General features: G+C 41.8%; 1 protein-coding gene across 3 annotated transcripts in view; it reads right to left on the minus strand.

Annotated features, from left to right (window-relative positions):
• Positions 1-26,414, minus strand: part of LOC131561595 (VPS10 domain-containing receptor SorCS1) — a 256,935-nt gene that overhangs the window by 21,005 nt on the left and 209,516 nt on the right. For all 3 annotated transcript variants that reach the window (XM_058810941.1, XM_058810942.1, XM_058810943.1), the window contains exons 14-20: positions 26,006-26,113; positions 24,913-25,030; positions 23,071-23,201; positions 14,808-14,921; positions 13,581-13,752; positions 4,691-4,877; positions 700-833 (exon numbers count right to left, since the gene is read on the minus strand). In XM_058810941.1, the coding sequence (XP_058666924.1) occupies positions 700-833; positions 4,691-4,877; positions 13,581-13,752; positions 14,808-14,921; positions 23,071-23,201; positions 24,913-25,030; positions 26,006-26,113 (964 nt within the window). The remainder of the gene's footprint in view (positions 1-699; positions 834-4,690; positions 4,878-13,580; positions 13,753-14,807; positions 14,922-23,070; positions 23,202-24,912; positions 25,031-26,005; positions 26,114-26,414) is intronic.

A 26,414-nucleotide genomic window follows, 5' to 3' on the forward strand; every position in this document is an offset into this window, starting at 1 on the left:
CTACAAAATCCACGACAACCTCTCCCCTCAGAAACTAATTAGGGTTTCTGGGTACTTTAGCCACAATTATATGTGAAGTAACAGTTCTAATGTCTGTGCAGATTCACCAAGACTGCAAGCACAGAGGCAGCAGAACGTGATGATGATACTCTCATATCTGAGCAGAGCCCTGGGGCAGGGAGGTGTGTTGGGAACAATTTCATCCACCTGTAGCACATGATAATAAGGTCCTTTTGCACATGTGGTTTAGCACAGAGTGCTGGGGCTCAGCATAGGTCAGTTCTAGCTATAAAAACAGCTTCAGCTTGAAAGATTGTTTCCTTAAAAAAATCTTCCAAAGCCCTACTTTTTTTTTTTTTTCTTCTTGTTACTGAAGAAAGGAGGGTGAAGAGAAACAGTACAAACTCTTCCAGATTTTGGTTAACTATGTTCACCTTGGATGGAATTAAGGAAGAAAGCTATTGACAGCTTGCATGAAATAGCAATTAAGCCTGCAGCTAAGTCACAGCCACAAACACAAAGCACTACTTACATTTCCATGTCGTTACCTCCAAGGCCCATTAATATCTTGGTATTTGGTTTATAATTTTCTTGCATATGTGACTACATAAAAGCATTCCTAGATCCCTCTCTCTCTCCCCCTGCTGTCAGAGAGCTCCTCCAGGGTTATTTTGGCCTCAGTCCATCAGGAATACAAACCTCTGTGTTGTTCCCAAACCACCAGACATAAGTGAGTGTTCCCACTTGGCTTGGCCACAGCACTGCTGTGGCATTGATCTCCTTGTTCTTCGTGGTGACAAAGGGCAGAGATAAGTGAACATGTTCCAAGGGGCCTGCAGAAACAGAAGCAGCAGGTGAGTCCTCTTCATCTGAAAAGTCAACCTAGGTGGGACATCCATTGGTTTAGGGAAGAAAAGTCTTCCCCAAATCACTAGTTGACATGGCAGAATGTTTTGGCTTTGTTTTCCTCTAGAGAGGAAAGCTTAAATCTGTTCCTCAGAGAACAGGAGCCACCCCTGTACCTGGAGCTGAAAAACCTGGTACTCTCTACTGCATGAATGTCATAAAATCGGGAGCTTATATGACTTTTACAATAGGGTCAGAGCCCTGTTGTGTGAGTGTGGCCTTCACTGGGAAGACATAAGAATGTGCAGGACAAAGGGCTTCAGCAGATGTGAAGCATCTTTGCTGGAAAGCTGCTATGATTCGGTGAACTTCAGCTGAAACTCTTTCTGAAGGCAGCTATTCACTGAGTGCCTGCATTTTATTGTTACCTTATACTCCCTCCTTTTCATCAATAAACTCTTTTATTTCTTCAGTATAAACAGAACATAATTCATTCGACAAGTGACATTATGCCCAGGGTTACACATTTCCCATCTTCTGGAAACAGATGGGCCTTTGTTGTTAAATCTTGTTCTATAGATTATTTTCAAAATGTGTTCTGACTGTTCACTAAGAGAACAAAGCTATTGTCCTGAGTGACAGGGAAAAAAAACCAAAGAAACCTCAGGTCACATGAGGACATGGGTTCCTTAAAAAAATTAAGGCCACATCTACACATTCTCTGTCTGTGAGCTCCCAGTGATAAGAAGCACAGCCTTGCATTGTTCATATGGAGTTGAGATGCATTGCTAGATGTATTTCCAGGGAGGATCTTTCAGGATATACCCCATGCATGAATCACCACTTAGACCTTGCTTTTCAGCCTAAATGAACACCATACTCTGGAGAAAGCATCCTGTATAACACAATAGGCAGAGTGAGGAAAAAAAATCTCCCAAATCAGACTGAATAAACAATGCCAGAATAAGGACCAGTGTTCCTGATTTATTACTGAAATGCATCTTTCCCTGGGTTGTAAACACAGCCACTGCTTAAGCTGAAGCAACCCAATTAAGAGTTATCCATGATCAGATTAACTAAAGCCTGCTATACATGAGACCATGGCTTGTTTTGCCTTTTATAAGCAGAAGTCAACACTCTTGGAAATTCATGAGATGCCACAATTTCACCCTTGTGATTTTAATGGCATCTTCTTTCTCAGATCCATTTCCATCACCATGCTGTTCCTGTTTTCAGCAAGACCCTAAGACCTGAAAAACAGCAATCTCCCCAGTTGAATGCAGTGACAACTGTAATGATGGAGGCATGAAAAGTCTGATCCTCTCCAACATTACTGTATCACTGCTCTGAACAGATCTCAGATGATCCTGCGTGGCAGAGAGTGCCCAGCACCTCCCTGGACCTTGCCCACACAATGGCTAGGAAGGGATATGAAAGAATGGCTCAAGCAACCCAATTCTGCCTGAGCATTTTCCAGCACAGCTGGGGCAAGGAGGCTGAAATTCTGAGCTAGTATCTGGCCAGCAGATGGGGATAGCTCTGGATAGGCCCTCCTGGTAGGAGACTCTTTCTCCCAGGTAAGCTTCAAGAGGATTCAAGAACATTAATTTCTGAGCTTCATGCAGGGCTATGGAGGCTATGGCCTTCATCTGTTCTAGGGAAAAAGCACTGTACAAGCTCCAGAAAACTGAAAGGCAGAAACTTCTCAAAAGGCTCGCTTGCGCAGGTGATGTTGTTCTGAAGCATCCAGGCAAATCCATAACTAACTTTCCAAGAGAAAATTTTGACATGACAGCTAAGAGACAGGCTGTTGGTTTGAGCAGTTTACATACAACAGTTTCTATTGTCCATCCAATTCAAAATTCTCCTGCCTCACAGTAACCTGCATTTCTGGATCCCTGGAGCAAGCAGGAAAGGCACTGGTTCTGTGCACTGGCTGCACCAGGATGAGGAGAGCATGGGACGAAGGGTTTACTTTTATCTTTGAGACCACAAGCACCAAGGTTCAGTGCCTGCAGTTTTTTCCAGCAGGAAGAGTGCTGGCCACAGGTAAGGAAGGGGCTGGAAGGCCCAGACCTGGCTGCAGACACTCATGTATTAACCCTGTACCAGGGATCACCCAGTTTGTAGCTGTTCTTTAAACTCTGGATGTTCAGGCTGCACATTGCTTGTCCGTGGATCTTACAATACAGCATGTATGTCTATTTTAAGGACAGGTATTTTTTCAAAATTCCCCAAGCTCAAACACCCCAAGGAGAACATTCAGCAGAGGGCTGAGTGACAATGCAAGCTTTCAAATAGGATTTAGAAGCTTTTGTGGATCAGGCTGTTAGACTCTGGAGGGGGCTGGATCATCCCTGTCCTCAGCAAGTCTCTTGCTAGTCTGAATGGCACCATGCTCATTTGTAACCTGTTTTTCAGTCCCTAATTCTTGTCATGTAGAGAAAGGTGAGACATATCCCTTAAAGCTGCCACTTCTCCAGGGAGTCTGGCACACATAATCTGGGCCTGGCTGCATGATCACTCAGTGTTTAAATCCTGTGCTGACATTATCTATGTTAAATACAGAAATGTACACTATCAGCTGCTAAGTCACACAAACAAATCTAAATATTGTTTATTTCTTGTACAGCTTAAACAATCAAAATGGTTCCTATGCCTTCAGTGTCTCAAGAGAATGATTTAGAGCAGCTGTAGACCAGAAGGACACTATGAGTGAGTGAAGGGTGGACACCTGCCAACCAAAGGTGTTTTTGAAGGGGGACCTTCAGGTGGATATTTGCTCCTGCTCTAGTCCTCCTTCACAAAAATCCCATCTCCCACACTCCTGCCTCCCACTGTCCCCATCTGTTGACACAATGGTTCTCCATTAAAGAGCTGCTCTCCTACTGTGAAAAGGTAGCTGCTTTCATGCTGTGTGAACTAACCCCAAAACTAGAGGTGAAGTGTAGGGAATGTGCCAAATCATCTACACAATGCGTGGAGTAAGTTTGGTAGATGGTAAATAATATTTCTGTAAACATAACTTCAGGTTTTGGAATTTCCTTTTTTCTCGGTTAATCTGGCACAGAGGCCCACAGTGAAAACATAAATAACAAACAAAAAACCCCACTGTATAAAGAAAATTATGGCCCCAAATAAAATCTGTTAGGAATGTTACAAAATTTTGATAAATAGATTGACCCTTTGAGTTCATTACCATGTGCTAGAATAAATATGAAAGGATACAATGTTCCTTTTATCTAAGAACTTGGGATACATTTCAGTTGTAAATCAGACATATATGAAGTATGAAAAGGTTAAAAAGAATAGCAGAAAAGCAACGTGAGGATAATTTTTTTTGGCAGTATTATTTAATACAAAGATTTTGGTTCCTATGACAACAGAAACACTGAAAAGCACCGGTTTCCATCCTAGAGGTGGGTGTGTTTCATTAGAGAACAAAACATGCAAAAGGTAAAATTCAAAGCTTTTAAAAGTCATTAAAGATCCCTGGGTGTCTTTGTTGTTTTGGAAGTGTAAGCTTGACAATGAAAGTGCATTTCAGAAAGGGCTGGACAGTCCTTTGAGGTGTCCCAAATTAGACTATCCAAAACTAGAGGTAAAACATGATTAAAAAAGCAAAATTATTGATTAGACTCAATAATCTTAGAGGTCTTTTCCAACCTTAATGAATCAATGTTTCCTCTCAGTCTGGAATCAGCAGTCTGTCTGGAGGACAGGTGAGCACTCATCATTTCCCACCACTCTGGTCCCAGCTGCCAATTTCCAAACACCATCTCTAGCTCCAAGTAACAATTCTAAAAGAAAACCAGCAGCTAACAGGGGGTATGAAGATACATACACGTTACATGCAGGTAGAGAACAGCGCTGTCAGAGCCCAGGCTGTTTTCCACCAGCACCATCACCCGGAATATGCCCACGTTCTGGTAAATGTGCTTGATCCCATCCTCTGTAGAGCTGAGGTTGGCATATGACACAGCGATGCCATCTCCAAAATCCACCTGGATGAGGGATCTCTGGAGGTCTCCCTGTGGTGGAAGAGAAAGGAGCAAAACAGACTCTGTGTTGCTTTTGACAGATGGGATCAGTGGGATGAGCGAGACCAACCAGAAAACAGTAACGAGGTCTGATGTACCAGAGGAACAGCCTGCACTGACCTGTCAGCCATGGCTGCTGAAGATCCCTCCCTTTCATGTGAGATGCAGCATCTTGCCTTACCTTTGAACATCCTCACCCCCCAGGAAATCCCCCTCTGGCTCTGCATGGTGCTCATGCTGCCTGTGCTCACATTTGCTGGCTACTGCTGTGGAGCACTTCCCAGCCTGGTGCACTGAAGCAATGGGGACTACCTGGAATGATGGAAAATTAATAGCTGATCATTAATAACCTTTCAAAAACTGGCTGAAAGGACATTTCATTTACTTTGGGTTTGTTTCCTCTTCCTTTTCTTTCTCCCTTTTTTCTCCCTTTTTTCCTTTGACAGAGAGACAGTCCTCTGGATGCCCAATTTCCATTCTGGGATGAAAGGTACCTGAGTGAATGGATGGCATCAGGCGGGTATCCACACCAGAAAGAGATGTGAATGTATGTGACTATAAGAGGAAATTGTAACAGAACTTTTATATTCCTCATGTTCCCTCAGTCTTTTTATAACTTGTTGTGAAGGCAGAAATAGTGGAGGCTTGCCTGAATGGAAAGCAAAAAGAGCAGAGCTATACCTGATGGTGGCAAGAGCAACAAATTTTCCCAGATGCTTTCTTTTAATAGACTAAAGTTGTTTTTACACTGCCCTGGCACCCTGCTGGAAGCTCTGTTGCTTCCAAATAGATGAGACAAAAATAACTGTGTTGCTCTGTTGTGGAGAATCCCAAACTGAAGTTGTGGCAGGGGAAATGGTCTGAAGAACAGAGTTCTGTCTTTTGTTGAGTTATTAGAAAGACGTGCAGATTCAAACATGATGCAGTGCTTTGGGCACTCGTGTCTGTTTGACTGAGCCAACAGAAGCCACCAAATGGGATTTGCTTCCACAGCCAGAAGTGAACACACATGACCTCTGAACATCTTTCAGAGGAAGACTATTCTTATCTCAAGTCCAGTGCAGGACTCAGACCAAATACAGAGGTCTCTGAAGTGCCCTTTGATGATCTCCCAGTTCCTCCAGGTCCATCATTATTAGGGTTTTAGTTGTCTTTTCTTACTCAAAAGGAGATGATGTCTTTGAACATGTCTTTGAAAAGCTTTTCACATGGTTAAAACTGCGCCACCATAGTGACCCTGTTGGATTTACCAGCTCTGAGGACATTCAAGCTGAAGTTTGTTTCAGGTCAGGTCAGGAATATTCCTCCACATATCTGAGGTAGCAGCAGAAGATGAAAAGGGTGACATAATAGTCTCATTTCTGCAACTGTCAAAATTTGTGTTCTAATGAACCTTTTTCTTCTCTTGCCTTCATTTTGTCCATAGCCATGAAACTCATGCTGCCTACAGGTGTAGCCAGGGAAAGGAGCCATTTCTAAGGCATGTAAGATTTAGATTTCAATTTCTAGGTAGAGAAGATGCTGACAGAAACAACTGAAAATCTAATTAGAGAAGAGTTCAGCTGCTGCTCCCCCAGTCTTTTTTTATTTGTCTTGGCCTTTCCTGTTTTAAAACCCTTTGAACTGGGAACATATTTTCCACTCAGTAAGATCCAGGCTGCAACACTCCTCTGAAAATGGCACATTTTGGAAATCTGACAAATCTAGCTTAGGAAGTGGGAGAGTAAAGTCAGGAGAACAAAGAGACTGTGTTTTGCCTTGTTCTAATATTTTATCTGTGCCAGGTAAGAGCACATGCAGAGTAAGACAGGAAGAGAAAGCAGATGAGCCTAAATCCAAACATTTCCCACACAGCCCACACCTGATTTAAACCAACCCAGCTGTCACTATCTCTTGTCTCCAGCATCTCTCCAGAGCCATTTGCAAGAGGTTATTTTACCAAGAGAAGTTTTGTTCTGCAACAATTTGATGTCAATCCATACATCTTGCAAACCCCCCTCCTGTTGCTTTTCCCAGCTTCTCCTTTTTATTTTGTCAAGTTCAATACTCCACAATAGGATTTTTCTGAAGCTTTTAGCCCAAATTAGGCAGATGCAGAACTCCCTGCATTACTTGCAGGAGACAGACACTGCTGCTGCTGGAGTGTTTTCATGGATTAATTAATTGTGTCTTCTTTAGATTAACCCTTTCTCTGCAATCTTGATAAAGGCTTTTGTGCAGCCAAAGGCTTAAACATATGCTGAGCCTTAAGAACTTTTAGCCTGAAAAGAAGCCCTCAAAACTAAAAACAAGTTTGCCAAGGCCCCATATTAAACCCTTTACCTACCTAGACAACATTAGTTACTAAAATTTAAATCAGAAATTTACTATTTTCTAAGGTATTTTCTCATTAAATGTTCAGGTTTTTTTCAAGCATATACAAAATATTCCTCTCTCCCTCCTTCCTAGTCCTGCCTCCTAAGCCAAGTGCACCTTTTTCCTGCATCTTGAGTGCACACAAGACCTGGACATTACCAAAAAGCTCTGGGAAGCTTCCTGCCTCAGGGTATATCAAGAAACATCCCATTAAGTTTGCAGTAATATTTTTATATTTTGATTACTTTTATGCATCTCTCAATATTTTGGTGGATGTGAAATGTGAGATCCACCTAGCAGGATTATCTCAAACACATCCCTGTAATCTTGCCCTGAAAGTTGTAATAGTGCATTTTCCTTATTGACTTTGAGTATTTGTATCTAAATATTAAAAATGGAATAAACACAGCTCAAGATTTATAATTTTGGTTCCCATGTTTCAGATTTAATTTTTAAGTCTTTAATTATGCACTGACTTCTGTGTCTTCCCTGGAGATGTTGACAATAGATTTAATTATCCTTTGCAAGAAACAGATATAGCTGCTGTTGGAGGGTTTTCATGGATTAATTCATTGTGCTTTTTTTAGATTAACCCCTTTCTCTCTTTGGCATTTTCCTGTTACCAATAGAAATCATTCATCAAGGATATTTTTACTGGAACTGAATATCTACACATGGCATACATTTAATCTAGATCTGTTTAAAGTATATTCTTAATTTTTACCAGATACTCAGATCCAATTTGATCAAGAACTTAAAAAAATGCTTTCCTGTGCAAATCCCTGCTTTCAGAGAGATGGCTTTAATTTTTTTAATCAGAAACTGAATGGAAAGGTGCCTTTTACAGGGCAAATAGCTTGATACTTTTCACATATACTTTTTCAATACCAAATAGTGAATTGTACTGATCACATCATTCACCATGACTGCCAGTTGTGGCAGCTCAACTCAGCTGTGAGCTCTTTTTACAGTACTAGATCTTCTGTGCCCCACAGGAATCAATAACAGCCTCTCAGGATTATGCAGAATAATTCAACTTGTGTGACTGGAAGTGCATTACAAGACTTTAGTGCTGTGTGTCATTAGGAAGGCAAGGTCCACTTTCATACATTTTCATGGAATTTCAACAATGAATTTAAAAATGCATGAAAGGCTCTGATTTCTCCCAACCAGCCTGTCCTCATCAGAAAATGCAATTATAATTCAGATGACAGTGGTACAGGGGAGGGTACATTCTGTGTTATTTGTGTGTTATTACAGGAGTGTAGTGCTGCTAGTAAGATAAACAGCCGTGATTCAGCATGTGCATTGAAAGTTAGGATGAAGGTTTCATATTTCTGTAATCATTGCTAACAAACTTGTGATATCGAAAGAGGGAACACAGTGGGATATCATTAAAAAAAATACAGACTGTGCTTTTAATTACTACTACCTTTGCATCTTTAATTTCAGTACATCAACAATCAAAACAATCCTAATGCTAAGCTCATCTCCAGAAACTTCAGCTGAGTTGAATACTGAATTGCACCTAACAAGAGTGCTGAGGTGGGAAATGTTAATGGCACTGTGGCCCCAGCAGGATCCCCAAGCTCATTAAATGTACCCAAGACACAGTGTGCCTTGTACAGCCATGTATCAACATTGTCATTACAGAGAGCCATGGCAGCCTTTAGGAAATTCAAAACTTCATTTGTATGTTCACATGGTAAGAGAGAGTCCTCTGGATTCATGAGCAATCACTACAAAAATGCAAGGCATGGGGGGTATGAGGCAGAAGGGAATAAAACATCAGAAAGTTTAAGTTTCTTGCTCAAGGTCATGCAGAAGGAGCTCAGAGTGTGGTTCAGGAATGAGTTCAGATTGCCTGAACTGTAGCCTGTGGCCTGATGTGTAGGAACAAATTAGCTTTCCCCACACATTAGTCTAATCCAAACATCACACAGCAGCAGCAAGCAGTTAAAAGCAAGCCAAAATCTACTCCCAGTGGAGGGACTTTGCAAAGTGAGAACTGAGGCAGACCTGGAATGTCAAAGATTTTTGGCTGTCATTTTATCAAGATAAAAAATAAATTAGAGGAGGCAGTTTCTCTGTGAATTATCTGTAATGAAACAGTCAAAGCCCTGAACCTTCCTGCCCTGAATGCCTTTACCCTCCATTTCCTCAGCAAAGATGTGTGAGCAATGGGATGAAACACGTTTGAAAGGCATTGTGCTGAGCAGCATTGCTCTGGAGGCTGCAGCTTTCAGGGTCTCTGCTGAAGCAGTACAGCAGCACAAGTGTCTGATGTTGATACAAATAACTCCAACACACAAATAACAATTGTGGTTGTGACAGGCAAGAGACCTACGTCAGCATGTGATCAGGAAGGCACACAGAAACAACACACACCTTATAAAATCCCTCTGTTTTCTACAACAGAGAAGCAGAACATGTCAAGGACGTTGGGTTGAACAACTTAAGTAGGAAAAGTGCCTTTGTAACTTTGCATTTTAGATTTCTTTTGTTGCTGTCCAAAAACAAAGCAAGGATTCAGGTTTTTAGGCTGATAAACAACTCTTGTTGAATACTGCAGCGTGAGAGGTACCAGCCCTGAGCCTCTGCATGTAGCCCAGGCCAGGGAAAACTGGCAGCTTGTTTAGGCAATGAAAAATTTGCATTTAAGCATTGCTAATTGTCTCATGTGCTGTCACGCAATGACAAAAATGCTGCTGGTATTCTGCTTATCTCATGGAAATTTAAGAGCAAAATTCCCAGCTTAAGTATAATGCCTTGCTTATTAAACACTTCCAAAATACTTCATAAAATGCAACACATGATAGTCCATAAAGGCAATATTGATGATTCCTCTCTATTGTCACCCACTAAAAAAACCATGATAATTATACCCAGATTAATTGGACAAATAACTTGGGGCCAATAAATATTAGGGGCAAGGTGACCTTGCAAGCAATTTAGTCATTCTAAAAGGTGACAGGTGACTTAGATCACTTTTGAAAGAATTCTTTAAATCATCTTCAGATGATTTAAATATGACCTGTTGGTTGGATTTGCTTTTAATGTTATTTATATGCTGCCAGATATAAATGCTTCACAGGAAAATGTCATGTGAGTCAGAATTAGAGAAACTGGGCCAGAATCCCAGCTCTCAGAAATCAGCAATGCTCAGTGTGCTCCTGGGTTTGGTTCCTGCCCTCCCTCCACTTGCACAGATTTCAGTGATGATTTTCTTTTGTGTCTTCTTCAATAGCAGAACACTTCTGAACGCCTTGTCCTTGCTTCTCTTGAGGCATCTTTTGCTCACATTGTGTTTTTGTCAGAATGCACAGTTGTGGCTCTCAGCATCACCACAGGCACAACCAGGCTCTACAAGGAACCACTGTGCTGTGGTTCCTGTCCCTGAATCCCACACCAGAGTGAAAACATAAGATTTTTACTGTTGCCATTTGTCTCTCCCTGCCCTCTTAGCAATCTGCTCCACCACAGAGACACAGTGAATTTTCAGGGCCTGCAGGGAACCTGCTTTTGCAGTTTGTTCCTCTTTTCAAACCCAGGTGGATTCCTAGATGGAGCAGAAAGCCCTAGAAAGATAACAGGAGTACAAATCTCAAACAAACTCTTGTACCTTGGCTCACCAGCTACTCTTTCTTTTTTTTCCTTTTCCTGCAGATCAAGTGGAACATGGACATGAAAAAAGAGAGCGAGGAGGCTGCAGTGTATGAAACAGTTCTGCAGATTTGAAGGCTTCAAACAAACCATCTCAGAGGGATACAAGAGATGGTAAGATGCAAAAGGAAAGGCCATTGCTTTTTCATACCCTGAAAGATATCAGCTGTCACTCACACTAAAGGAGGAGTCCTCACCAGGGTGTAGCACTCTAAAATACTGTCCACCATTCCAGGGGGCAAGGGTTGAATAGGAAACACTTATTTCACATTCTGTTGCAGGAAAAGATGTGCAACGTGACATATCCAGCCCTTTTTAACTTTTCTGATGCCTTCTCCTCAGTAAAAATGGAGTGGCACAGATTTTTTGGATACTGATCATCCTGAATTGTACTGTGCCATATACCTGTGCAGGGCAGAACTAAATAGAAATAGGCAAATTCTTGTCTTTTGATACTTCTGCCTTGTATGCAAGGGAAAGGAACTTCCCTTTGAGAAGCAGGGTTGGATTAAACAATCTCCAGAGATCCCTTTCAACCTCAATTATTCTGTGAAATCAATATCCATTTTATAAAAGGATACTTGTTCTTTTGATGGGTTGTTTAACTTTCCTAGTAAGTGGTGCATTTTTTGTCACTGAAACAGTTAAATTGGTAAATCGTTTAGTCTACACACAGTTCTGCTGCTTCAACTACATTTTATTCCCCTATGCTTCAACTTGCATAACTTTTCCCAGTTGTGCTTGCACATAACTGGGAAAATATTCCTGTTTGTTGAATATTTCTTTCATTGCAACACCCACACAAAGTCATTGCCAGACTGGGTAAAATTTGCCCAAAGGTTTTGTTGGTTGCTCTTTAAGTTGACAAATCTTGGAGCAGGAGGTCAAGATTCATCTAACAGGGAGAGTAATTTGAAAGGCTGGGGGCTGATCAATACTGCTTCAGCCCTCAGAGCAATTCCTAACCTCTTCCTTATCAGATACACTGGAAGAAGAGCTCCCTTTAGATCTCCTCAGAACTGACTCACTCACTCATCAAAACATCTGTTCTGTACTCCTTGACACCCAGCATGAGAGAGGCACCATCTCATACTGGAGAAGGTGTTCCTTCCAGACTCTGGTGCACACTGAAGCAAAGCTGCCAGAAAATGTCAGAATGAACAAAAGAGAGAGAACAATGCACAGCAGCTCCCTGTGCTGTGCTCTCTCTATGAGAGAGTGGTCAGGGCTCTCTTACATGGTATGTGAGATGAAGCACTCACAGAAGAAAGATCAGGACATTGTCCTGAGTCTCCCCCACTGTGGGTGATTGTCTCTCCCCCTGACTCTTGGCATGATTCTTTGATAGTTTTGTGACTGACTATACAGATTATCCATCTCCTTCTCCCAGTCTGTTTTAAAACTTTGCTCAGAAGAGAAGGGTGATGGAAAGTGCACTTTTTTTGCTCTTCTTTTTTTAAAGCCTGGAGACTGACTCTTGTTTTGGACCTTTTCATCTTTTAATGCAGAAATCAATAACTTAACCAGATGAAATTATATGTTCACACTGCTATTACAGCACCACAGTAGCAATGCTGTATGACTGTCAGTACTGAAAAAAAGTGACCATATTTTGGAGAAAATAAACATTCAGGTCAAAAACTGCTTTGGGTTAGATATGATGTATCATATGGTACTGCTCTTACAAATCAGGACACCAGTTTGCTGGGGAAAGCATCAATAACAGAGATGTAAAAAAAAATTCTTTCCTCAGAGATGACATTTACTATGGAGAGGGTGAGAAGTAATTTCCTTGAATACTCAAACTTATACTCTAAACTAAAAAGGGATGTACATCGTCCCTTGAATACTCTAAACTATAAAGGGATGTACATTGTCCATTGGTGATAAAGCATACTTTTTTTAGGATTTATTGGCCAGTAAGAGAGGAAAAGGGATAGAAGTTTAAAGAAATCAAATTAGATTAGAGAAAAAGAGAAAACTTCTTTGTGAATGTTCCTGCTTGTGCACCTGCAATTAAACACAGATAGAGAAGTGCTGAAAAGAAGAAAGAGGTGAAAAGATTTAAATACTTTTTTTCTATGGATTCAGGAATGGAGGTAGCAGAACAATGAAATAGCAAGTTAAGTTACAGATAAAATAAAAAAACACAGATCAGAGTCCAAATCAGCTTCACAATAGCAACGAATTTCAGAGTTAAACCTGCTGAGGACATCTTGAGATATCACCCATAAATGCCTAAACCATATGTATCGATTTGTGTGATGGGGACCTAGCTGCACATGTACTATTTGTCATCTTTGGTTTAAAGCCAGTGGAAAACAAATATGTAAATTCACTTTCAAAAACCAGCAGGAAGCAAAAAACACAATTAAGGATGGGGGATCAGAATTCAAACCTGCGGTCTTCAGCTCTCCTGTGAAATTCCCAAATTAAACCCATTCCCAGTTTTTATCAACTTCTCCCAGACATTACCCTGGGCACCACAATGACAGCCCTTTCATCTCCATACATTTTGGAGCAGCGCATGGAGACAGCTACACCCAGCTACATCCTGGATGTGACTGATCTCATACCGCCCTGTCTTGCAAATTTTTCATACCACCCTCTTTGCAAGCTTCTCCTGGCGTGATTCCCACTCAGACACACGCGGGGTGAATGTCCCACGGATCCTACCTCCTCCAGCTGCACCAGGAAGGTGACGTTGTGGCCCTGCTGGGCCGTGAGGCGCCCGTCGGCCGTGAGGATGCGCAGCCCCTGTGGAGGTTTGCCCGGGCACTGCTGGGGCTTGGCCGTGTAGCGCTCGCGCACCCCGTCCGTGCAGTTGTTGGAAACAACCTTCCTGTACCTGCCAAGGGAGACGGAGTGTGGGAACACAGGGAATGTTTCCCTGTCTGCTCTGCGGTGCCCTGACCCCCAGGGGAGCACTGAGTTTGACCCTCATTCATGGAGAAAGTTTCCTACACTTCAAGATAGACTAGAATCCACTAGTCTGAAATAGATTGTGTAGGTGTATCACTTAGGTGGGAAATTTAGGTTTTGGGATTTTTAGTATGTTGTGGATGGAAGCAAGATGGAAGGCACAGAGTATCATCCTGGGCTTCTTCTTCATGCTTCTTCTTCCTCCTTCTTCATGGGTTTGGGTGGCATTTTGTTATTGGGTGGAAAAGCCTGCATTGTGGGTTTTTGGGGATCAGTTATTGGGTTAAAAGGGAAAATAAGGTGTCAGTTCTTAATTGGATAGCTTAGCTTTAAAAAACCTTGTAGCAAAAGATTCTTAACCATTTTTGTGGTGCTTTTCCAGTTTGCTGAGCCTTGTGTGGACAGTGTGAAAAACTCTAGATAATAATAAACAAGAACCCAAAGACCAAAAACATCCAGTGCATCTCTCTTTCCTGGCACAAGACCACTCCAGGAGGGTCTCCCCCAACAGGGGAGCCCCCTGGGAGGGCCCAGCCAGAGTTCCAGAAGTTGGGGAATCAGGAACAGGTACCCCAAAAACAGAGGGGAAATTTTCAAGAGTAGAAATCAATTTTGATTTAGGTGAAATGTACATCTTTGAATTAAGTCTGTGGCTTGCAAACATAGCTGTTTGGTCTGATAGTCAGTTCTCACAAAAAACCCTATATTCTAAGAAACTGCTTCAGCCAAAAGACCGATGATTTGACCTTACAGTTTCCCCCCAATTTTTTTTTTTTTAAGGCTTCATCTTCCAGAGAAAAGCCTGGGCCATACATGATGGAGATCTGGAGTGACAGATGTGCAACCCAACAAAGGTGGTGATGGAAGCGTCCCAAGGGCTTCAGCCAGCTCTGACACATCCACAGTAGGTGTAATCTGTAGTTGTCATTGGTTAAATTCATATGGGTGCTCTAGCTAAGTGAAGCCTGGTGAGCCACTTACCCAGTGCTGTTGAGGTAACTCTGTCCAAGGCTGCAGTCTTTAGACAGGGAGGATGGGTTATACCAAAATGCTGGTAAACACTGTCCATTGCTGTGGCGTTCATATCCATAATCACTGTTGTGACATTAAAAGAAACCATCACATAAAGCCCCAAAAGAACAAACATGGTATTACCTCATGCTCTCCACTGTTAATACAAGTTTTGATTTTCCTCTGTCTGTTTACTAGGATTTCTGATTTTATTTTCACTGACAGAACAGCCTCTTCATTCCACTTCAGTTTTTTAACTGGGGTGGGTATCTTGCATAAATCCCAGTATAAAAAAGAAGAACCAGAGCAGGTAATTTCAAAGTATTGCATCAATTGTTCTCTCTCCACAGACTAACAGTATCAGGATCAAATCCAGGCTCAAATATAAAAAACCAAAACCAAACCAGACAAACAAACTCCCAACAAACAAACCCGCAACAAACAAACACATCCCCCCCCCCCCAAAAAAAAAACCACACACATAAAACCCCAAAAAACCCCAGAAATCCAAACTAAGTCAAATCACCACTGTCTTAGTCATGTCTTAGAAAAGTGAAGGGCTAAAAAGCTAACTGCATTTGGAAATGATACCACATAGGATGCAGAAGAAAATTTACAGCCCTGAGAGAGCTCTCGCCTGAAGACATTAACAGCATCTTTGGTAATGGGAAAGAATTCTATGATCTTCAATTCTCTTTTTGTTTGGACAAGGAAATGCTACCAAAAATCACACGTTAGAAACAACGAGTCAAACTTTAATCTTTTGTCACAATTTGAGCTTAGCTATGACTAAATTTGCTTTGGTTTCACTAAAAACATTTCAAATTGTTCTTGATTCCAAATAAACAAAGACTCTATAAAAAATGTTATTGCAGGGAAAAAAATCCAGCTAACAGAAAACCTCTTTAATCAGTATTCCATTCACATGTGGGTTTACTTTCCAGCTGTTGAGTAATGAGGACTGCTTGGTTGGATAATCATTCTTATTCCTTTTACTAAGCCTTCTCCATAGTTCATAATGGAGCAGTAATGGGATGTTGTTTCTGAGAACTGCTATACAGAGTCCACCAAATCCATTCCAATATTCCAGTTGCAACGCAATCCTTGATCTTAAAATGGCACTTTTCTGCAAAGTATTTTTTACTTATTATCTTTAATGCCTTGGTATCAAGTAGCCTGATTTTCCAAGAGAAGAGGAGTAGGGCAGTGTTAGATTCTGTGATTAAGGGCTCATCTTTGTATATGTATGTAAAGAAGTAGAGAGAAAAAACAGGAGATGGAAGAATCCCCAACAACCTTATCAGAGTTAGTGGAGCCCCTACTCCAGCTTCTCCCAAAGTTGCCACAAAACAGCCATCAGTCCATGGCCAAGTGAGACCTATCAGACCATCAACAAAAGAGATATTTATAGAAAAATATTAACAACAAGGAGAGTGTTTAACTTAATGAAGACTTTGTTCAAGTGTCTTAAAAATAAAATGTAGTGAGTGACCAGTAAACAATGTTAAGAAGCTTGTTACTGGTCTAAGATATAAGACAAAGAAGAAAAATGGAGACAATGTTTTGATTTATCTTTGGTAAGTTTTTTGTAGTGGTTATCAAGAATGCTGCTTATCACTTAAGAAAACCCCTAAACATGCACTGGACTGCATGACAATTGCAAAGGAACATTTTGGCAGCTGTGGTGCTTGGGATATCTACAACAAGTAACTGAGAAGATACTTTAGGACACAGCAATAAAGTAGATGACCTAAACGGTCTTTTCCTCATTTTTTTGACTGAATTTTCATCAATCTGTTTACTCAGATGGTTCCAACTCAGTGCTGCTTAATTGCTTTGGAAGCATCAGCCAGCCAATTCTCCACTGCCATGTGCTTCTATAATCATCTTTGTTGGAATAAGAACACTATAGCTGCAGAATACACTTTGTAATGAAGAATAACACCATTCTGATTTGCTTGGAGAAAACAAATATTTACATACAAATGGGACTCCTGCATTTTTGTAATTCATTTGTAAATACTCTGCAGCACTGTACTCCTAAGTTATCGTGTGTGACTCTAATTAAAAAGCTGTAACACTGTACACTCAGTGTTCTGTAATCAGGTGAAAACAAAACAAACTAATACAGTGAAATCTGCCTCAGAGGGGATCAGTACTCACAATCCAATTTGATGCAGCAGTCTGGGCTTTCTTACTATGCATGTGTCTCGATTCAAGGCACTATTTTGGTTCCTATTCCTACCTGTAAATCTGGGCAAGCCAAGCTGGACTTAACTATTTTAGACTGTACGTGGATCATATTTCTCAAAGTCAAGAGAAAGAAATCCCAGGATTTTCCACAACAGAAATAGCTATAAGCACAGAAGTTTCACAGTGTTGTTTTCAGGCTTGCAAATCATCTGGCTCATTAAGGCCCTACAGAAATATCATCCCAGCAAATGACATGAATTGCTGCTCCATATCCCTCCACAGATGCAGCAGCCACCCGTTCACCTCCGCAGTCTTGGAATCTAATGAATTCCTTGGCTACAGGCTGGTGCACACACAACACTGATGCTGACAACAAATTGCTGCCTACAATTTGGCACAACAGGCTTTGTAGCAATCAAGAAGCATTACCATCAATTGGATGTCCATAGCACGAGCCAGTACAGCAAAGTCTGGAGATGGGGAAGGCATCAGCCTCAGCTGCAATCAGCTCCCTGAGTCATTGCCTGGGAGCTGGGAATTGGAATTTGCATATATTGATGATATTTTGTGCCTGCCTGAAAGGAACTCGGGTGACACAGATAATGTATCTCCTAAAAAGGAGTGGAGCGTTTGCCATCAGGGATTGCTTTATCTGTAGGAAGCAGCCTGTCTTGTGGCTCTCATTGATTATGGTTTTACCCTCTTACTGGTTTAAACTGGAATCCTATTTGTCTTAGTAAAGTAGAACTGCAAGTTCTTTTCTGTAATTAGATACAAATTCATTTCAGACATTTTGCATCTCTGCTCAATGCTCACAATAAATTCCTTTATCTAATGTTATTTTCACCATAGGTAATAATCAAAGAAAACAAATCCCCTAAGGAAGTTTGTAATTTGAAAAGAGACCTGACAAACATACTGTTTGGTAGAACCGTTAATTCACATGGAATTATTAAAATCCTACTCCTCTAAGATATAGAAATAGAAATAATGAGTTAATTCAGCTCAGTGATTTCCATGTTTATAGCTTCTAAAAATCAATATATGACTTAGCATGTAATCATAGAAATTCCTTAAGATTAACAGCTTCACCTTAAGGTCAGCTATGCCAGAAGCTGACAATGCTCCTTGTGGTTTTGCATACTCAGATTTCCAAACATTTTGGACATTAAATGGGATGGAATTGAACTATCTCTGAAAAGAGTCACCCTTTTTTCCTGCAGTTTCCAAAAGCCCTGGTGGGAAGAAATAACTGTGGCCACAGCACTGGAAAAGTCTCACTATCTTTTTATTCACTTAATACCATTTTCTGATAATTAACCATGATTCAAGTGTAGATGTGTATTAAAGGGGAGCTGTGCTTGTTCCCCAGTTCTACAGGACCTGACATGGGATTTAATTCAGAGAAGGATGGATTCAGCTACAGCCTGAACTGTGGATCTACAAAGGTGTAAAATTATAATTGCATTGCAGTATTTGGAGTCAAGCTATACCAGCTTATGTTAATATGAAGCCTAAAATCCCCAGAACCTTTCCAGTAAATCCATGCCCAGTAGGTATCCAGGCCCTTAAAGATGCAGAGATGCACTGTAGATTTTGCATAGTGAATCTGCATTTTCCACAAGCACTCAAAATGAACTAAAAATTCATTCTAAATTACTATTTGTTAGCTAACCAAGCCCATAACCAAAGAGGGCAAATGTAGGTGTATTTCAGAGCTGGCACCTGCATGAACTGAAGTGATGGATGGTGACACACAAAGCAGCAGAATCTAACCCCACTCAGTGTCTGTCCCCTGCCTCCCTGGGGTTTGTCAGAACACTTTCTCCTGATGCAGGACCATGATGTTTTAGCATAGCAACTCACCCCAGAAGGCAGGGCTCTAATTTACATGCCAGAGAATATAAAAAGAGCCAGATTTACGTGCCAGAGAATATAAAAAGAGCCAGCCAGATCCCTGCTGACATAATCTGTGAATAAATAAGCAGACCTGATTCCCAGTTGTACCAAGGCACCTTTGTGCCTCTCTGGCTATCCAAAACCACTAGCACCAGTATCAACAGGCTCATACTTCCCATGTGAGGTATGGGAATGCTGACAGAAGAAGCAGTCAGTATTACTGACAGCAGGTTCAGAGTGACAGTGGGACACTCCACTCGAAGTTCCTATTAAAGGACCTGAGAGACAGGTGGCTGAAGGATGAACTGCACCAAAGATTTCCATCTGTGTCCAGGAGGTGTTCCTGCTGAAGAGATATCGCTGCAATAATGCTCAGAAGGCAGGAAGGAACACGATGTGAGGAAACCGGGTAAATTAATGCTTTAATAACACCCAAGTAACGGTGCCATCCATTTACCCAAATCAATTAATGGAAGAGGGAGATTCTCGTTTCTAGGCTGTTGCTAGGACAGACTTGCCGAGGGCGCCAGAGCATCGAGGTCCCCATTCCTGAGGCGCTGTTGCCCTCTGGCTGCGAGCCCCATTCCCTGCACAGGGAGCCAGGAATGGCTCAGCCTGGCCCGGGTGAGCCCCATTCCCTGCACAGAGAGCCAGGAATGGCTCTGGCTGAGCCCCATTCCCTGCACAGGGAGCCAGGAATGGCTCAGCCTGGCCCGGGTGATCCCCATTCCCTGCACAGGGAGCCAGGAATGGCTCAGCCTGGCCCGGGTGAGCCCCATTCCCTGCACAGAGAGCCAGGAATGGCTCTGGCTGAGCCCCATTCCCTGCACAGGGAGCCAGGGATAGCTGAGCCTGGCCCAGCCGAGCCTCATTCCCTGCACGGAGAGCCAGGAATGGCTCCCCCTTAGCCCCATTCCCTACACTGAGAATCAAGAATGGCCCAGCCTGGCCTGGCTGAGCCTCATTCCCTGCACAGGGAGCCAGGAATGGCTCAGCCTGGCCCAGCCGAGCCCCATTCCCTGCACAGCGAGACAGGAATGGCTCAGCCTGGCCTGGGTGATCCCTATTTCCTGCACAGGGAGCCAGGGATAGCTGAGCCTGGCCTGGCTGAGCCCCATTCCCTGCACAGAGAACCAGGGCTGGCTGAGCCTGGCCTGGCTGAGCCCCATTCCCTGCACAGAGAGCCAGGGATAGCTGAGCCTGGCCTGGCTGAGCCCCATTCCCTGCACAGAGAGCCAGGAATGGCCCCGGGTGAGCCTCATTCCCTGCACAGGGAGCCAGGGATGGCCCAGCCTGGCCCGGCCCCTCCGGCTCCCAGCCCAGGATAAATAAAAGATAAATAAAAGCTCTCTGCTGGCAGAGGAGTCCCGGTTCCAAGGTTTGAGGAACCACATTCTCTTCTAATGTCACTCGGTTTTGCCGCTGCACAAAACAATAAATAAATGTGCCCTTTTCCCCGAGAAAGGAGCACCAATGGGCTGCATACAGATTTGAAATTAATCTGGAGTTCTGTGACATTACAAGAAAAAAAAAAAAAAAACATAAAAAAACTTTGTCTTTTATACCTGGTATTTTTTCCCCTGAACTGATAAAAAAGGACTTGCAGGATTAACAGGAATAACACTTTTTCTCACTTCACCTGACCAGAGAGAGACAATTTTTACTCCAATCTCTGACAAGCTGAGATAATAAAATTTTCTCCATATAAATTTAGTGTTTAAACAGCAATGACAGCACAATGACAGGGACTGTTATTTTCTTCAACTCTGTATACAAACATGGGTTCTGTAAACACTGACAATATAAAAAGCTGTCCAAATTATTTCAAGATTCAAAAATCAAGTGTGGGCAGCTGAGGAACTTCTCCCTTTTTGGGGGATACATGTCCCTTTCAATCTCATTCAATTAAGAGCCCTGCCCAGCAAAAAAAAAAAAAAAAAGGAAAAAATATAACTCAAAAGTACTGAAATGTCATGAGTGAGGATGATGAAAGTGCTTTTTTTCTTCCTGAAAAGGAAAAAACTCCACAGAGGGCACCCTTCCACAGTGAGAATTCATACCCTGACTTCCTCCAAACCTCCCTCCAGCTTTTGCAGGGAGAACTGGCAGTGAAGCCTCGTGCAGAGTTCAACAAGGCAGGCACTGGAAGCTACAGTGGTGCACCAGCAGCTTTGCCTTTCTTAGCAGACAGAATTGCTTTTTTTCTCACCATTTTCTTGTCTCCTTTTCTGTCTTGCTCTGTCATTCCTATGTAAAATTATGCCCCTGATGACTGTTTTTGGTAAATGTTTCTGAACTGGATGCTTCAAGTAGTATTTCAATCTTTTTTCATCAGAGGCAGTAGGGAAGGAAGCTGAAATGGATGAAGTAGAAATCCAAGTCTGAGGACTGTAGGAATAACTTGAGTTCAGTGAGAACTGGAGGAGATCATGACAGTCTGGTCTAAACCAAAATTGATTCCATGAGAAGGAGAAATGTCCTTCTTGATCAGAAAGATCAATTCTGCCTCTTCCAACATATTTGAGGAGTCTTGCTCATGCATGTGAACTGTGAGTGCCTGTTGTACATGCCCAACCATCCAAGTTTCTCTTAGACATTCTCCCACAGCCCAGCAGAGCTTTTGGAGAAAGTTTCCTTGAGGTGAACATTAAAGAAATAAAAATTTCCACCAGCAAATGTCACTGTGGTACTTTTGTTCTGTACCTAGCAGCAAAGTTTTATAGTAGCAAGGCACAAAGTCAATTTTAATGAAATAAATATATTCATTCTCAGAGAGAAGTGCTGGAAGGAAAGCATATTTTTATCAGAAGTTTCAGGTATGTGCGTCCCTTACAAGTGCCAGGGATTTAAACACTAATGGACTGACTGTGAATCAATTGCATCAACTATTTTATAAGGCCATGAGGTTGGCTCAGCATTGTACTGCATGCCCTAAAAGAGGGTCAAAATCTTCAGGGAATTTCCTTGATTTTAATGATGGTTTGGGGTTTTTGGTTTGGCTCTTATCTTTTTTACATTACTAGAGAAATATTAAATGATTGAAACCAGAAGGTATGAACTACACACAGACCTCCCTAGAAAAGAACTAAATGGAATATGACGAAAAAAGGAACCATATTGACAGAATCTGTGCCAAAATGTGCTCATAATTGTATTGCTTGTAGCAAGAGAATGGACTTTTTTTTGACAAAATATAAAAGCCTCCTGTGATTCTGTGATTTTATACAGAAAAAACATTCTGTGTTTATGTAGGAGTGAGAAGGGAAACACTACAAACTTCCATATAAAATATTGATGGGATGAATCTTTTCAGGAGTCACACAGCAGATTCTGGGTTTCATTAGTAACATGACATAGATCTGGGTGGGTGAGGCACAAAGGGAGTTTATCAGCACTGCCAAGCAGCCAACATTTCTCTCATCCAAGATACTAAGGAACTTGCAGACTTGGAGAAAAAAGGTAAGAAAGAGATTTCAATAATGTGGTTCCCTGCCTTTTTTGTGCAAATTGCTGTGAGCCAGCAGTAATACTGTTATGAAACCAGCAGCTGAAGATTTTATCACATCGTGCATTACTCACCAATGGACTCTATTTCCTATAGCAAACATCAGAGAAGAAAAGGCTTCAGAAGGAGATTAACTCAAATCATGAAGGCAATATCTGCTGGATACTGTCAAACATGATGGTCCAGATGCCACAAATGGCCCAGGAATTTATTTCCTAGATACCTGATTCTAGAAGCTGAAGGCATACTTTGCATATGCATATATTTACTTTTACTCATATATACATATGGGTGTATGTGTTAAGTATTTATTTCTTTTTTACACAATGCTGTTATATGTCTTCAGACTACTGTCAGCCACCTTTGTTCATTGCTAAGGTTAGATGTGCTAAATTGACCTGTCACCTTAGTGCACAGAGATGTGACCTGGAAAATGCTCAGCACTGATTTTGTGGGAGCTTTAGGGGATTACAGATCCCTATTCCACCTTTCCTTCTTTTTCCACACCTGCATGATCAGGGAGCAGCCCATTTCAATACCTGCACATTTATTAATTTCTGCTCTCTGTGAGTCTACAGCCTCTCTAGGGATCCCCATGGTGCTGTGTGAGAGCACCCAGTCCTGCCCAGTGCTCACCAGTCAAAGTCTGCCTCTGTGCACACGCAGGGCTCCGAGGTCATGGCCCCAGCATATTTCCCTTGCATGCATTTCTTCTCTGACTTGCGCTTCCTGTAGATCCTTTTTGCTCCCATGATGCAGGCTTCTCCCTGGAAAAAAAGCCAGAAACATTTCCTGGATGCCCACCAGGCTATTTGTGTCACCCGGTGTTTCCAAGCCTGTGCTTGCTACTCGAGGGAAGAGGATGGGGAGCCAAATGCCATCTCAATACACTGCAGTTAATTAAAGCTACTGGAGCTCTAACTGAAACTAAATCAACTTTTCCAACACACACTAAGAAATTATCTGAGATTACTTATATATCTTACTCAGCTCTGAATTTGTTCCAAAGCCCATAAACATTTGATACAGGCCCATTTCACAGCAACTGAAAACATCGTCTGATTCCTCTACAATCTGAGGCACACAGAAGGTTTATTTCTTTGGTCTGACCTCTCTGGGAATATTTTCATTCAGTAGAAACTTTTAATGTGTGTTTATGTAAATACTCCCCATGGATGAGTTTGGTTTTAGGGGGTTTGACTTGTTATGTAGATGCTAAAACTTCCCATCTTCAGCACCCTGCTTAATATTTTTATCTAGGGAACAAGGCTCAGCCTTGCAATCTCAGTGGAAAGGAATTCAAAAGGCAAGAGTACACAGAAGCCTTTCTGAAAATAGTTCTGCAAGCTCCAAAGCCAATATTCTCAAAAAAATACTGCAAAATCCTTGGTATTTTTGCTTATGCAAGCACAAGAAAGCAAAGAACAAAATACAGTGGAGTCTCACTTATTACCTTTTATGCTGTTAAAACTGTTGTGGAAAATTTTTTCATAGCTTTGATTTGATGATTTGATGGCATGAAACAGAAGGGCCTGAAGAGCAACTGGTCCAAAATGCTGTGCTTCCCTGAAATTCAATGCTGCACTGATTTTCAGCATCTAAAGATCTAAGTAATAGCTGGTATTTTTAGTGTAGAGTTGTGCCTTGTGTGAGCAGCTAGTCTGAGTCAAGCTACTTTCATATTCATTAATAAATTCTTGCCCAGCAAGATATATACAGAAAGACAACCTTTGATGATATAAATGTGTGCTTTGCTCCATACTTCAGTGGAGCCTGTGGTGTTTATGTAACCACAGAATTTGGGCCGTATTTTATTCTAACCTGATGAAACATAGGCTGTTGTGTCTTGGCAGAGCTGGGAAGGTACCTCAAGGCAGGTGCAGGCACTGTGCAGAGCAGCTCACCTTGCTGGGCATGAATTCCATGGTTCAGAGAGTGATGCAGGATGCAGAGGACAGGGCATGGGGGCCAATGAACTGGGGATTAAAATGCCCAGTACTCACAGCAGAGAGACACAGAACAGGAATGAAATCAAGTGAGCAAGAAATGAGGCTAAGAGGGCCAGAAATGGGAGAAAAAAATGCAAAACAACTAGAATGGTGTTAAGACACTGGCTCTGAGGACACAGAGTGATGACGAAGGAGAGAAAGGAGGTAAGGATGGGAAAATTGGATGGGATATGTAACAGTGAAGGAGCTCAGGCTTCAGTGGCAGGTCTTCTGCTGTTGTTGTATTGTTCTAGTCTGCATAAGCCTGAGGTAATTGTCTGTGTGCAGGATGACACCCAAAATGCAGCTGTTCATCCTTCAGGGATCACAGAATCTCAATGTGAGGCCAACACACCAATGCAACAGAAGAGACCCACCCAGTAAGGGATGAGCTGACACCAAACTGTTATAAGCATACTGGATTGTGCTGAACTTGAACTGTAGGATCATTAGCTACTTCAGGTCACATCCCAGCATCCTCACTTCTCACCTGGCTATGGAGTTGCCAAGGCCTGTAGTCCTCTTCCTCACATCTCCGATCAAAGATGGATTTGTAGTCAACTTTCACCAGCTGCCACTCGGAGCGGTGGCTGAAGTGTCCAAACACCCTGCAGAATGCAGCAGGAGGAACACACAGTAAAAGGAGTCTGGTAGTTACAGGGGTAGAGTCACCACAATTTCCAACAGAGATCAATTGCTTTAAGAGTGAGAGTCCTACTCATTTTCACTGGACAGACAAGGTGAAACTTAGCCTGCTAAATTCTGTAATCCTATTAGAAACTGCAAAATTGTATGGAGCTTTCATTCTGTTCACTAAGACCCTCCCATTTATGACAACCTCCAAAATGACTCAACATGAAGAGTCAAGAGAAGACTTGATGTGGGGCTGGAGACAGTAATACCTTCAAGAGTTTTATCTGAGTTTTAAGCTTTGGGAATCCCTTGCATGCAAATTAAAATCAGAACCTGAAGGAACATTTTTCATACATCTTTATTAGCTCAGGTTAGTTTCCAAGCCACATATTCTGCTTATTACAGGTCAGTCAGAAATACTTCTTGTTTTTACAATCTGATTTCAGATAAAATATCACAGTTTCTGGCATACTGAGTCCAGATTTATGCATCATGCATAACTCAGCATACCACATTGAAGCTAAACATAATTTTTCATGAGTCAGCCTCAAGGCAACATTTTGTCATTCATTTTTATAAAAGAATGTCTTCACTTCTCTGTGTCTCATTTTAAAAAAAGACTGCAGCAGCAAAAACACAGTTATAAAAAACACCTCACAATTTTTCTTTCAAATATTAATCTGTTAACAGGAACTCTGCTTTATATCACATTCAATTTGAGGAGTCAGGTTTCGTGCTGATAAGCTAAGTGATAATGTGTTTGCAACTTGCAAGGAACCATGTTGCTAATTCCTCAGTCATATCACAAATAAACTGATGATTTAGCAACAGAAGACTGCAAACTCTTGGCTGCAGATTGTACTTGGTTTGGTCCCCAACCAGAAATGCCACTGTTCCAAAATACCTCGCGTGGTTCACCTGCACAGCATCATTGTGGCATGCTCACTTACGTCATGATGAGGGTTTCCTCTCCAGGCTCCCCTAAAACTCCATCTACAAACAGTGGGAGGGATGTGAAACTGTACTTGCTCCAAGATCTCCCTTCATCAAAACTTAACCTGGAGGAGAAAGCAGAATTAGTGTCTTCTTTCCTTACTCTCCTATTTTACTCAAAGGGATTCTCTAGTTAACTGCAGCTGCTATGGAGAAGCAGAAAACAGCTTCTCTTATTGGATTCTGATTTTTTTTGTCCTTTAAATAACTATTTTTTGGGGAAGCATCATAAATCAGAGCATTGATCAAGCTTGTCTGGCATCATACCACTAACCCACGGCCAATATTTAAGTGGTAGAAACTAGAATTTATGTTAAAGATTGATGCTCAAACGGCAAAATACAGTCTAGCATAAGATTTTTAAAA

This window comes from Ammospiza caudacuta, chromosome 9 (assembly GCF_027887145.1).
Source record: "Ammospiza caudacuta isolate bAmmCau1 chromosome 9, bAmmCau1.pri, whole genome shotgun sequence".
Taxonomy (NCBI): domain Eukaryota; kingdom Metazoa; phylum Chordata; class Aves; order Passeriformes; family Passerellidae; genus Ammospiza; species Ammospiza caudacuta.